Below are 13379 nucleotides of genomic sequence, written 5' to 3'. Positions count from 1 at the left end.
TTTGGGGAGCGCCTTGGTGCTTAAAGGGTTCATGCCCCTGTTATTTCCAAACAGGGAGTGCTAGCAGCCATGTACTACATGATACCTTGCTGATGTGGTTGGACCAGGCTGTAACCAACAAGCCTGTTTCTCTCATTTCTCTCTTTTACTAAGACTGGACACAAAGATGGTGTGTCAGATGATCCATCATCCTGTACCTTGTGTTATCCTTAGCCCCAGGGCAGTGTAAAAAGCTGCCAGTCAGATTCTTTGAGAACTTTACTCTTGCTCTGTGCTGGTGTAAGTAACAGTATCAGGCACCTGGCCTTTGGCTTTATTACTTACCTTCTCTGAAAGTCCTTTGCACACAGATGGTGCTATAAAGTAATCACAGTCAACACCATTGCTAACTCATTACCAATTTATTGTCAGATTTACCGAGATTGCTGCTGAATTCCCACCATGCAACTTGCTCAGTGTCTGATAAATGGCAGCCTTCTGGCTTAGGGGCTCAGGGAGAAGTCTGTGGTCTGAGAGAGAGGAGTACATGCTCCCTCCTTGTGCCCAGAGTCACTGAGTTCCCATCCCACTCTCTTACAGTCCAGCTCCCGCAGTTCCCACTACGGTGCCTGGAGCCGCAGCGGAGCCTGGGGAAGCCGTCGCTCCAGCTGGAACAGCCTGGCCCGGGGACACAGCCTGAAACATAAACCTCCCTCAGCTGAGCACGAGTCCCTCCTGTCTGGGGAAGCACACAAGGCAGCAGATGGGGAGCCGGATGGGACAGAAAGGGTGTTTCATCACCGCCGGACGCTCTCTCTGGATAACAAAGGCTCCTGTGACCTGCTGGAGTTGGCCTCGGTCCCTTCTGGCCACAGAGTGACCCACAGGCTGGGAGCACCACCTGGGGCCAGTGAGCATCAGGACTGCAATGGCAAAATGCCCAGTATTGTCAAGGAGATCTTTCCAAAGATGAACAACCACAAAGAACGGGGAGAGGATGATGAAGAAATAGATTATGTGAGTGCTTGGTGGAGGACCCTGGGGTTACATCACAGTGCTCTGGGATACCCCAAATCCATCCTCAAATTTCAGTCTCCTTGCATGTCGATGGGAAAGCTTGCAAAGGTGCTTCAGGAGAGCTATAGGACAGCTGGAGGACTAAATGCAGATAGGACTTTCATACCACATTATCAGGCTGCTTACAAGGCAGGTGGGTGGTGGGAGGAAGGCAGATGTGCGACGTACATGTGGTCAGTCATGGGCTGTTATTTCAGAGCAGTGCAGCTAGCGATTTCTATAAAATAGGGGAGATCAGGCTGTGGAAGAGTGAGAGTTTTGGGTGGGGAACATTGCCAGACCTGAGCAGGAAGCACAGGCACCACAGGCAAGGCAAGTAGGTTTTGTGGTATCAGCCTGGGGGACAGCAATCTGTGAGCAGATCAGAGAGAGGAAACAGTGGAGTGAGGGTCAGTAGAAATTTGAACAGACATAAATGTCTGTATGAAATTCTCAGCCCAAGTGCCAACAGAAAGCCTTCTTGTCCTGGCTTCTCATTTAGCTGAGGTAGGGAGGAAACATTGCCCTCGTGTAACACAGTCCCTCCAACACCTCTAAAAAGGCATAATGGGACAGCATCCTACTCTAGAAGGGACACCAGCAGTTTTATTTTCATTATCTGGGGAGGAAACCAGATGCCAAGAGGTAAACAAGGCCTGGGAAAGCAGCTTCTACCTTCTTTTCCATTTCTTGTTGCCTTTGAGTTGGTTTTCTCAATCGAGGGATTAAAGAAAAGCAAGTAGTGGTGCATTTGAGTCAGATGTGAAAGGAAAAAATATCTCTCTCAGGCAAGTGGGAAGGTGACCAGTGGCAATTTCTTCTGCTACATCCCTACAGAGCCTGTGCTTTCGCATCCGGAAGATGATGGAAGTCTATAAGCCAGACTGGTGTGAGTTACGGGAAGACTGGTCCATCTATCTCTTCTCTCCACAGAACAGGTTTGTGCAGTTTTTGCCATGAGAAGGTTGAGAAGATGGGGCAGATTCTGTTGCTCTGCTGGCTGCATCCCCTGATGCTAGGTGGCAACTTCAAACTTAGCAGCTGAGAATGCGTATTTTCTCCTCTGTTGTCCTTTCTACAGCCAAACGGCATTTCTTTGCCTAGATTGTGGCAATGAAATGAAAGTTGAGCATCCTAAATCGCTATTGTGATCTTCCCTCCCTTTGGAGCATCCCATTTTTATTTTCTGTAATCATAAATATTTATAGCAAAGCAAGGCAGGGAATAATAATGTTAACACAAAGAGGATAAAGAATGTATTATTGATGACACCATAATACTGATATTTCCTCCCCTGGTACCAGAATAGCATCTTCATTTAATTTACAGTACCAGTACCAACTTACTAGCAGTTATATCAAGCCTTTTAGGGTAAAGTTAGAACCCTTGTTGCCTAAAAAAAGGAAATTTGGGTTGAATTCTTGCTGTTAAAGAGATCTCACCAGGAGAAAATGTCCACGTACCCCAGCTAACATTATTGTCACTCATTCATATTGCACCTTGAAAAGAAAGGGCTTTCATTTTAGGTCACGGGGGAGAGCTTTTTTTGCTCTGTGTGACACTTATGTTGATGTACACAGTATCTTTCAGAAGTGTGGTCCCCATGACTGCCAACCTACCTGCCTCTCCTGAGCTTTCACTATGTGGCCTCTTTGCTGTGGGGGGGGTACCAAGTGTGAGTTTGGGAGGAGAACTGGAATTCAGCCTCTTCACAAGGCAGGAGAGGAGCACAGGGTCATAGTGGTGAGGATACCACTCTGGCACTAGAGAAATCAATGGAGGTTCAGCACATTGCTCTGCCCTTGCTCTGCCCCAGGTTCCCTGTGTGAGCATGTACCACCCTGGGCTATTGCCATTCCAAGGGACATCAGTATCAGAGACAGGAAAGCTGCTATATCAGAGCCCAGTTTTGGCCAGAATACTTCATTCTGTGTCCTCTCTGCTCCTAAATCTGTTCTGCCCAAGGCACAGGTGCCTACTGGAACTCTCTTGCAGGTTTCGCCTCCTCTGTCAAACCGTCATTGCTCACAAGCTCTTTGACCACGTAGTGCTGGCCTTCATCTTCCTGAACTGCATCACCATTGCCCTGGAAAGACCCCAGATTGAACACAGAAGCACGGTGAGAACCATTATCTGTCACCCACTTTGTAGCACAACCTCTAACAGTGACTCTTGAGTGTTCCTGGTATGATCTCTGGAAGAACTTCAGCATTAAACACCAGCTCTGACTCATCTATTCAAATACCTAAATATTAGTAATTGACATAAATATGTGTTTCCCCTGCAGGCTCTTATAATGGGGCAACTCACTTTATAATACAGAAAGCCTTGTTTCTTGTGTCTTGGAAACTAAGAGTCTTCTCCAGGAACCTGCATATAAGGGATGAATGGCAAAAGGGACAAGGAGTGAAACTGAGAGATAGAAGTAATTTCCGTGCTGTAGGAATGGCACATCATCATTCATGTATGCTGCTCTTGAGCTATCTTGGAGGTGGCTCAAGCTGGCAAGTGAATTTACTTTTTCTGCTTGTCTGCCTTAGCTGACTCCCAGACTTTGCTGCACTTGGACACAATCAGTGGTCTGTGCCCAGCAGCTCTTCGTGAAGGAGTGCCAGGTCAGTGCAGCAGGTTAGGCCTGAGCAGCACTGACAGAAAAGGGCAGAGGCTGCCTTGAAACCAGATCTGCAGGATGCAAAAAAATGCCATCCACTATGGTCTGGCAGAGCTGCATAGGATCCTGTCCCAGCCAAGGTGTATGAGCTGAAATCTGCCGAACATCTCCCTTATTTCACCAACTTTCAGACCCTTCATAGGAATGCAAAAATATCAGGATTATCAGAGGGGACTGACAGAGTAACAAGAAGTAGTCAAAATACATTTAAGGTCTTTCTGTGTTTTGTTTTGGTTTCTTTTTGTTGTGTTTTTTTGTTGTTGTTGTTTTTTGTTTTGGTTTTTTGTTTGTTTGTTTTGTTTTTTTCTAGGAAAGAATCTTTCTCACTGTGTCCAACTACATTTTCACAGCAATATTTGTAGCTGAGATGACATTGAAGGTAAGTTACTGGAGAACAGCTCAGAGCCTTTTTCCAGTGTCAAACACTGTTCGTGTTTGCTCAGCGCCCTTTTAAAATGTGTTCATCTTTTTGGTGTGCCAGTCCTTCCCTCTACCTTCATAAAGGCAGATACTGCCTGGGGTTCAGTCCTGTCTAGTTAGGCATAGAGGAGATGTTTATTGTAGGCATTAGATCCAGTTGGATCTTAGTATTCATGAAAGATAGCTGGCATTCAAGTATGGATTTTGACATCAAGTAATGATGTCAAATGTCCATTCCCTTTCTCCTGAAGCAAGAATAGGGGACATTACAATATTAATTACATGCTCAAAGTTGAGATAATTATTCAATAGATGTCAAAGTACTTTGCAGCAATCAGAAAACCTTGTTATTCCTTTCTCATGTTTGGGAAAAAGTCCTAAAACTGTGTGCTGGAAGTTAAACCCCTAAAATTCATATCTGAATTTTACCGTGATTTGCAGGATGTTAATATCTCTCCATGGCCACCGATTTCTGTAACACCCACTTTTTTTGAGAACTGTTGACAAACAAGTTACTCCTTTAAGAGCCAAAGTACGGATTTGGTGCCTGATTTTACCTCCCAGGTGATCTCTGAACCGGGAGACTTTCCCCAAGTCTCTAGTGTGGCAGGGAAAGGTTTCCTGTGTGTCTCCTACAGCAACATGTTACTCAAGGAGGCAGAAAAAAGGTGTTTTCCTTCACATACATCCAGGTGAAAGGAAAAGATTATGAGATGACACTTCAGTGTCATGAGGAGGAGTTGATAACTATTCCCCCTCCTCCCATTCTCTCTATAATTGCCCTCTGCCAGGTAACAGAGGAGCCATTTCACCCCCTCTTCTCTCCCCTCTCTTCCAGGTGGTCTCTCTAGGCCTGTATTTTGGGGACCAGGCTTATCTCCGCAGCAGTTGGAACATCTTGGATGGCTTCTTGGTCTTCGTGTCTCTCATTGACATTGTGGTCTCAGTGGCCTCTGCTGGTGGTGCCAAAATCCTGGGGGTGCTGCGAGTGCTCCGGTTGCTGCGCACCCTACGTCCCCTTCGGTCAGAACCCCACTGAGACCTGCTTGGCCCCCTCTTCCCACTGATTATTCCCAGGAGGGGTCCCGGGGTCAGATCCAGCTGTGCCAGGCAAAGTGTGGTCTTTAACAAGCAAGAGGCCACGAGGAGGTCCCGCTTAGCCATAATGGGTCTGATGCTGGAGGTACCTCATCAAAGAACAAATCCATGGGAGAGAAAAGGCTTTTTGATCATGGGGGAGGGATCTCCACTGAGGGGTCGCTGGACATGGAGACAGGAGTCTGCTGCTGCTGAAAATGGTTAGCTTAGGTCAAACGTCCCTGCCCTGTCCCTCTGTCACCCTTCCCCTTTCTTCCTTTCCAGAGTCATCAGTCGAGCCCCTGGTCTGAAGCTGGTGGTGGAGACACTCATTTCTTCCCTCAAGCCCATAGGAAACATTGTCCTCATCTGCTGTGCTTTCTTCATCATCTTTGGCATCTTAGGTGTGCAGGTAGGTTGTTACTGTCCATCAAACAGCCCTTGAGCCCCCACCCCACAGGCACTTGTACCCCTAGGTCCTATAACAGACACAGGGAGCCAAGTAGAGCAGGAGAGACAGCAAAGCCAGTGGATTTTCTGTGTTCACCCTCTTCCACAAGTCATCTCCATAATGACACAGCCTTTGGCAAGCACAGACAGGTTCTCAGCAAGTGCAGGCATTGCTGGACATGAGAGACAGGAGTAAGTGCTCACACCTGGCAGCAGCTGGATCAGGGTTTGGGTCAGTGTCATAGTGAGAGCCCAGGGCTGGCACAACACAGGGCTCCCTGGCCCCATCCATGTCACCCCACAAGGGCAAGTAGCTCAGTGCCTGCTCGCATGAACCCTGCCCCCAGTCAGCTCTCTTTCTCCCCCTCACTCTCTGCCCTAAATCCACCCACAAACTTCTTTAATTTTTTTATTTAATCCTCCTTATTTTTGGCTGTTGCATTGCAGAGGAGCAAGGGTGTGGGCGTTGCTTCCATCTCAGGGAATGCGCTATACTTAGTTTGCTCTGATGCCTCTGTACAAATGCACAATCCAGTACCTTCCATATGGGGAAAAGAGCCCTGGGCAGAAGAGTCGCAGAAGTGCAGTGCAGCTTTGTGAAAAAATATATACGAGAAGAAGAGGATGTTTTTTTTCTGGTTCTTTACCCTCAGATGAGATCTTCTTTTCCCATCAGCACTCAGTAACTGGGAAGCAGGGAGTGAAGATTACTCTAGGGGACTGATTAGAAGATACTTTTTTCCTTTGTATCCAGAAAGGCTGCCTTAAGGGCTTACAGTCACTGCTGGCCTGGAGCAATGGAGGAGGCTGAAAAGCCAACTGTGAGCTTACAAGGGTGGTCCTGCCTCCTTTGCAATGGTTGATCCTGTGCTGTACATTGTCTTGGTGGTGTCCCTGTCATGCTCTATGTGGCTTGCAGTCTTGCAGGCCATGCAGCATCTTGGCAGCTTCTGTACTTCCCAGGGAGCATGGGGAACCCTGTGGGGAAAGGGGCTGATGGGGTCACTCCCCTCCTGCAGCTTTTCAAGGGCAAGTTCTACCACTGCCTGGGGGTTGACATCAGGAACATCACCAACCGGTCTGACTGCGTGGCAGCCAACTACAAGTGGGTGCACCACAAGTATAACTTCGACAACCTGGGACAGGTGAGTTTGCCCACATCCCCTCCCTCTGATGGGAACCCAACACAGGGTTTGTCTCCTCCCCAGGGAACAGATGCAGTGCCTAGAAAGCCAGAAGGAGCAGTTATTTGGCACGCATGCCCATGCAGAAGCTGTGTCACTAGTTGGTTGGTATCAGAATGACACTTACAGGATGAGTGGGCAAGAAAAGTGGTGGCAGCAGAGAGCTTGATTTTCTCTTTTCTCCTGCCATGAAGATTATGTTCTTCACAAACTCTCTCCTCTGGTGGGTCTGGCTGCACAGGGCTCCCTGTCACCCCATCCCTGTCCTCCACGGGGGAAAGAGCAGGTTTTGATGTGTGCAGACACACAGGAAGAGTATTTCAGTGCTGTGTGTGCTAGAGCATAAACCCACAATAATTTTTTTTCTACATGCCAGATACACCTGCTCCACATCAGCTTTGCTTTATATGTTGCAGGCTCTGATGTCCCTCTTTGTTCTGGCTTCCAAGGATGGCTGGGTCAATATTATGTATAATGGACTCGATGCTGTGGCTGTTGACCAGCAGGTACATAGACTTTCCTGTGAAAGGACCTTTTCACTTTCCTTGTGCCTGTAAGACAGAAGCACGCTTTAACATCCTGCCTTCAGTACCAACCTCAAACCAAAAGTCCTTTCCAGGCCTCTTCTGAATCCTTTGCTCACCTATTTGCAAGGGGTCAGGTCCGTGGCCTTGTCTAGTCCATGCAGGAAGGTGTAGCTGTGGCTATGCTGTGGGTGTCTGTGGTAGGATCAATGGGCCTTGATCTATTTGTAATGAAGAAGTAATAATGCCATGTGTCTTTCTGGGCATGCTGGCTCCCTCCTGGCCCACTCATGGTTGTTTCAATACCTTGTAAATCAGGATCTGTTGGGCTGCCACCCACTGCATCCCTATTTCTCTACCGCTAAGACAATCTCTGCCTCTGTTCTCCTCCCACTCCAGCCAGTGATCAACAACAACCCCTGGATGCTACTCTACTTCATCTCCTTTCTCCTCATCGTCAGCTTCTTTGTGCTCAACATGTTTGTGGGGGTGGTGGTGGAGAATTTCCACAAGTGCCGGCAGCACCAGGAGGCTGAGGAAGCGCGCCGGCGGGAGGAGAAGCGCCTGCGACGCTTGGAGAAGAAGCGAAGGAGTAAGGCACAGCCTAAGTGTTTGGTTGGTTCGTAGGCCAAGGTTTTTTGAGAAAAACCTTTTCCTCTTATTTTTCTTTCTCAATGAGCTGGTCTCCAAAATCCATCGCTCATGGCCGTGCTCTCAGCCTTTCTCCCCGCACCACTGCTGTGTCACCACACACCTCACTGGGGCGGTCTGGGGAAGAGGGGTGGCTGAGGAGGTCTGCTGGGACTCCAGGGAAGGCACTGGGGAAGGGTTTTAGCACCCTGCTCCTCAGAAGATAATGTACCAAAAACACCCCTGTGCACATGCCGACAGGCAGTGTTGGCATGGGGCGTGCACACATTGATATGCTTCCTGTGCTTGGGGTAGAGTCCCACCTGGTTGAAGAAAAACCTGGACAGACCATTCTTTGTGTTTAAACCCAAATCTAAATAAGAGGGGGAAAAAAAAAAAAGAGGAAGACCCCTGTGTTTTGTGTCCCAGTGACCCCAGTGTTGCAGTGTCACTCCTTGGGATCTAAAACCTCTGTGATGAAGGAAACCTTCTATTCCTAGTGTTTCTGTCCTGTTTTGTGTTACCTTTAGATAAAAGTTGCTGAAGCATACTTGTCCCTGGAAATCATCCCTACTACCCAGACTTCCATTCACAGCCTATGGGCATGCTTTCCTTTCCTCTGCTCCAGTTTTCCCCTTCTCTCCTATAACACCCCAGGGCTGCTCCTTGAACCATCTGCTCCCTTTTATCAAAAGTGATCTTAATTTGTCAAGACATGAAATGCTGATTTAGCACCATTCCCACAAACACAGTCTAACAGATCTTTTTCCTAATATTCCGTTCTTTGTCTTTTTTCCTACATATAATTCCCCGTTTCTTCTTTCGGTGGGGTTTTTTGTTTGTTTCTTCCCCCCCCCCCCCCCCCCCCCCCCCCCCATTTTTCCCCTCCTCCCTATGTCTTTACCTATTCTTTTCTGGTTTTTCTTTCTCCCAGCTACATTCCAATTTCTTTCAAGACCTATCACCAAGCTTACGCCTTCTCCCTCCTCAGTGTTTCTTACCCATTTCTCTCTTTCTTCTAATTTCTTTCTAACTCTGCCCATATCCCTCTTTCCACTGAAGAGGCGCAGCGTTTGCCGTACTATGCTACCTACTGCCACATACGCCTCCTTATCCATTCGGTCTGCACCAGCCACTATCTGGACATCTTCATCACTTTCATCATCTGCCTCAACGTGGTCACTATGTCCTTGGAGCACTACAACCAACCTGTGGTGAGTGAGATCATGGAGATAAGTCCTGCCTCCAGACACTGCCATTTTGGTACAGCTCTCTGGTGATCACTGCCCACCAGCATAAATAGGACACTTGGGTGTCTCTAAAAACTACTGTTAAAGTTCTGTAGGAATTAGTTTTGTAGTAGGCAAATTTGTGTGAAGATTTTCATGTGTATCCAGAAAGGTGCTTTCTACTCAGACACTTGTAATACATTAAAATCCATAGAGAGCAGGTGTCTGGGCAAAAGTCAAGCCCTAAAAAGCATGGTACCATTAAGTCTCTGTGCTTTATATTAGTTAGTGGATATGTGGGTCACCCAAATTTAGCTGCATGCTCTGCTTTTTATATTTCCCTTGTTCCTATTAGGAGTGGTGGAAGCAGCAGTGTCCTGAGAGCTTCAGGCTTTGCATCAGATTTCCGAATGTCAGCCCAATTCCCTTGTGTTATGACCTCAGCTGAGAGAACCAGAGTGGCTTGTTGTATGTCATGGGATGGGCCATCTTTACCAAGCCACCTTTTTTCATAAGAGAAACTGCAGGGCCAAAGTGCTGAGCAGAGCCTCTCTCAGCTGCAGGGTGTGGTTCCAAATATAGCACCTTGGGGGCCAAATAAGTTTTTCACTTTGCTTGGGTACAGACCATGTACCTCTCAGTGTTCCTGCAAAAGCTGCAGATGCCTTTGGTGGGAGAAATGTATACTGCACATATCAAAGGAGCCTTCTGCCTCCATATGTAGACAAAGTATTCATCATGACATCTGCCCAGCAAAATTTCAGTTTTCTCTTCAGAAGACCCTTGGTTTCAGTGACAGCTTTGGTGTCTGAGAAGTTTGCCTGAGGTAACTCAGGCTTTGATCAGGAGCTGAATCTGTCCTCATTCAAATCTATTGCCAGGCTCCTCTGTCTCCTGCCCACCTTGCCTAACTGCCCAGCTCTCATCTTGCCCTAGATGGTGTCTAGCTTTATATTTGAGGAACTCTCAACCTTTATCTGTTGGCGTCCTCACATCAGATCTTTGCTCCTCAACAAGTCACTCCTCTTCCTTATTCTTCAGCTCCTTTTCCTGGAACACAGCTCCAGCCAAGCCAGCGTGCTGTCAGGCTCTGTTAAACAATCTTCTCAAAGCACTTCAAACCCTTCCAGTACAAAATGCTACCAAAAGCTGCCCACTGCTCACACTGGTTCTTGGCCGTCGTGAAGGGGCAGCACGTAAAAGAACCAGAAACCAAACAGCTCAGAGATGCGATGTGCTGGCACCAGACCAAGGCACAGCAGGGTTTCCTCTGGTCAGACATGACCTGAATCCACAACCAGAGTAACCTCTGTGCTTCACTCCTGGTTGATAGCTATGCCAGTGCCATTAACAAGGTGTCATTCAGGTGGCACAGGCTACTGGCAGAAGAAAAGCCTGATGGTGTTTTGTGGATTCTCTTGCAATAGCCTCCTCCTCTAGATTATGCTGATCAATACAGAAGAAAGGAGCAGTAACTGATCCTGAGAACTGATGCCATCTCTGATGGGCAGAGGGGCTGGCTGGTGGTTGCCCTTAGTAGGCGACCTCCACATTCAAGTAGGTAGGAAGCATGGGGCAGCCTCCCAACCCCACAATGAATACCTGGGGCAGCTTCCGCACCCCAGGATGAGTTCCTGGCACTTAGGAGAGTCCCTGCAAAGGGGGGTTACGTTTTTGATGTTGCTTTTGCCTCAATTCTTTTCCCTCTCTTTCTGTGGCAGTCCCTGGAGACCGCGCTCAAATACTGCAACTACCTGTTCACCACTGTCTTCGTGTTTGAGGCAGTCCTCAAGCTGGTGGCATTTGGTCTGCGCCGATTCTTCAAAGACAGGTGAGCAGAGGGTTGTCAGCTGTGGCTGTGGGACAGCTGGGTTTGGGGTAGAGGTTTGGGAATGGTGCCCTATCTAGACCATGAAGTGGTGGCAGAGTGCTCCAACTGCCTCCCAGTTCTGCACTGCATGGACCTAAACTCATTCTCCACAAGCTGCAATGCCTAGGCAATAGCAAGAGTTGTCCAAAAATTGCCTCTTGGCTGCAGTCTGCTGGTTAGGCTAGAAAGCAAAGGAGATGAGGTTAGAGAAAGACATTTTATTCCTGCCCTTGAGGCAAACTGTGAGCATGCTAAAGCAGAACATATATAGCAAAGTTGATTCAAGGTAGTAAGGCCGTAAAAAGCTGAGCCCATTAGTCAAAGCGTAGCGCCATAGTAACACAGCTCCATGGTTTCAAATCAGGCTGGCTTGCCTCTGGCTGCTCAGGGTGTGTGCAAAGTGAATCTGTTTCTCTGGAAAAGCCCATATAGGCTGACTTAGAGTGGGCCTTGAACTCATACATAAGGAAATGTTTAGGATGAAGTGGAGACAAGTACCTTTCTTTCTCAGGAAAATGGAAAAACTCTATCTTCGTTTATTCTCTTCAATTTTTCTCCTAAAGATGGAACCAGCTAGATCTGGCCATTGTGCTGCTGTCTGTCATGGGCATCACATTGGAAGAGATTGAAATCAACGCTGCTCTCCCAATTAACCCCACTATCATCCGGATCATGAGGGTGCTGCGAATCGCCCGGGGTGAGAGAGACGCTGGCCAGAGCAGGGGTGTATGTGGCTAAAAAGTGCAACTTGGTGCCAGGACTCATTGAGCAGTGGCTGTAAAGTTGTGAGCTTGCGCTGTCCCCAGCCCTTGAGAAGCCTCTGGGGTGTCCTTCATCACATCCCAGCAAGGATTCTAGGATCTAGGACAGCCTAGAAGCTCAGGCTTTCTGGTTCCCTGGGAGGTGAAGCACTGGGAGGGTGGGCAGATCATGTGAGAGCTGAACTTTCTCTGTTACTCATTTCTGGAGTAACTATAGTAGTGGTGTGGGGAGCAGAGGCCACTGAGCAGGTTGAAATTTGCCAGGTAAGGTGGTGGCCAAGGTGTTCCAAGATGGCATAACAGCGATGGCTGAAGGGAGAGAAAGTGATGGAAGGAAAAAATCAAAGCAGAAGGACAATTAGGATATACATTCCTGGAAAGAAGCATGTGGCTGAAGTCTCATGCAATCCAACAGACATGGGTGGCAGAAACAAAATATTTAGTAAAAAGGATACCAACTTTAGGAGAAGGAACAGCTGGAGTTGTACCATCAAAAGCAAGAAGAGGAATGAGGGAAAATCCAGTTCTTCTAGGGCAAGGAGAGACGGGACATCTGTCTTGTGCTACTGTTATTAGTAAGTCACACAAAGGATGCCTCTGAGCTCAGTCTGGCTGACACTTCTCTTTTGCTTGTTGTGGCAGTCCTGAAGCTACTGAAGATGGCCACAGGAATGCGAGCTCTGCTGGATACAGTTGTTCAAGCCCTGCCACAGGTAAAATATCTTCCCAAAAGACTCTCCTCTTCTGTCCCTTTTTTCCTAAGGGTTGATTCTTGTGGGGTGTCAGTGGTGGTGTCTACTGTGGTGTGTAGGCAACTGCCTGAAGGTCATGTCCAAGTTCTTGTGTCATTTCCGGGGTTACAGCTCATCTCGCTTCTCTGTTCTCCAGCATGTGAAAGAAATAGGGCTTGACCCCTGGATAAGGGTAGGTTTCTTCCCATCACATCTAGTTAGTGTCTAACTGTTTGCAACTAGTCCTTGGCTCCTTTCTTCCCTCTCCATAAGAAGGAAAGAATGATTGGAAGCTATTTCAGGAGGAAAGGACATCTTTCCATCAGCTATCACCCTTCCCCGAATGTGTCACCTTTTCCCTCCTTCTCTTTCATTCACACTCTTCTTAGCCATTGCTTCCCCCTTCCTATTTTTTCTTCTTTCCTCCTCCTGGATCCCTTTGTGTTTCTGAGCATCTCATGCATGAGAAGCAGTGACACGCTCTGTTGTGGCTCACACAGCCGGCAGTTAAGTGTCTGCTGCAAGACTTCGAGACAGAAGGATCTCATGAGCTGTGAGTGACAGCTGCTCCCAAACGACATGCTGACACGGTGCTTTACACAGGCTTCAAGCCCACTGTGAGCATCCTCCGTGATGGATGAGCAGTCAGGGAGCCTGGTCCCCTTCCTTTTGGATTGTTGAGGGAGAATTGTTAAGCAAGGAGTAATGGCACCAAGTGGCTCTGCCGATCATACATCAGACTGGTCCCCTGGCAGGCCCTGAGAAGGCGGCTCTACTGTGTGATATCAAAATGCACA

General features: G+C 47.9%; 1 protein-coding gene across 6 annotated transcripts in view; it reads left to right on the top strand.

Moving 5' to 3' along the window:
• CACNA1I (calcium voltage-gated channel subunit alpha1 I) overlaps nt 1-13379 on the top strand; it is a 164548-nt gene that overhangs the window by 135918 nt on the left and 15251 nt on the right. For all 6 annotated transcript variants that reach the window (XM_038154692.1, XM_038154697.1, XM_038154694.1 and 3 more), the window contains 13 exons: nt 580-996; nt 1873-1973; nt 3031-3154; nt 4017-4085; nt 4965-5149; nt 5489-5615; nt 6673-6798; nt 7254-7343; nt 7761-7953; nt 9054-9205; nt 10942-11051; nt 11654-11787; nt 12494-12564. In XM_038154692.1, the coding sequence (XP_038010620.1) occupies nt 580-996; nt 1873-1973; nt 3031-3154; nt 4017-4085; nt 4965-5149; nt 5489-5615; nt 6673-6798; nt 7254-7343; nt 7761-7953; nt 9054-9205; nt 10942-11051; nt 11654-11787; nt 12494-12564 (1899 nt within the window). The remainder of the gene's footprint in view (nt 1-579; nt 997-1872; nt 1974-3030; nt 3155-4016; nt 4086-4964; nt 5150-5488; nt 5616-6672; nt 6799-7253; nt 7344-7760; nt 7954-9053; nt 9206-10941; nt 11052-11653; nt 11788-12493; nt 12565-13379) is intronic.

Source organism: Motacilla alba, chromosome 1A (assembly GCF_015832195.1).
Source record: "Motacilla alba alba isolate MOTALB_02 chromosome 1A, Motacilla_alba_V1.0_pri, whole genome shotgun sequence".
Lineage (NCBI taxonomy): Eukaryota > Metazoa > Chordata > Aves > Passeriformes > Motacillidae > Motacilla > Motacilla alba.
The sequence above is the reverse complement of the archived record's forward strand: the minus strand, read 5'-3'. Positions and strand labels throughout refer to the sequence as shown.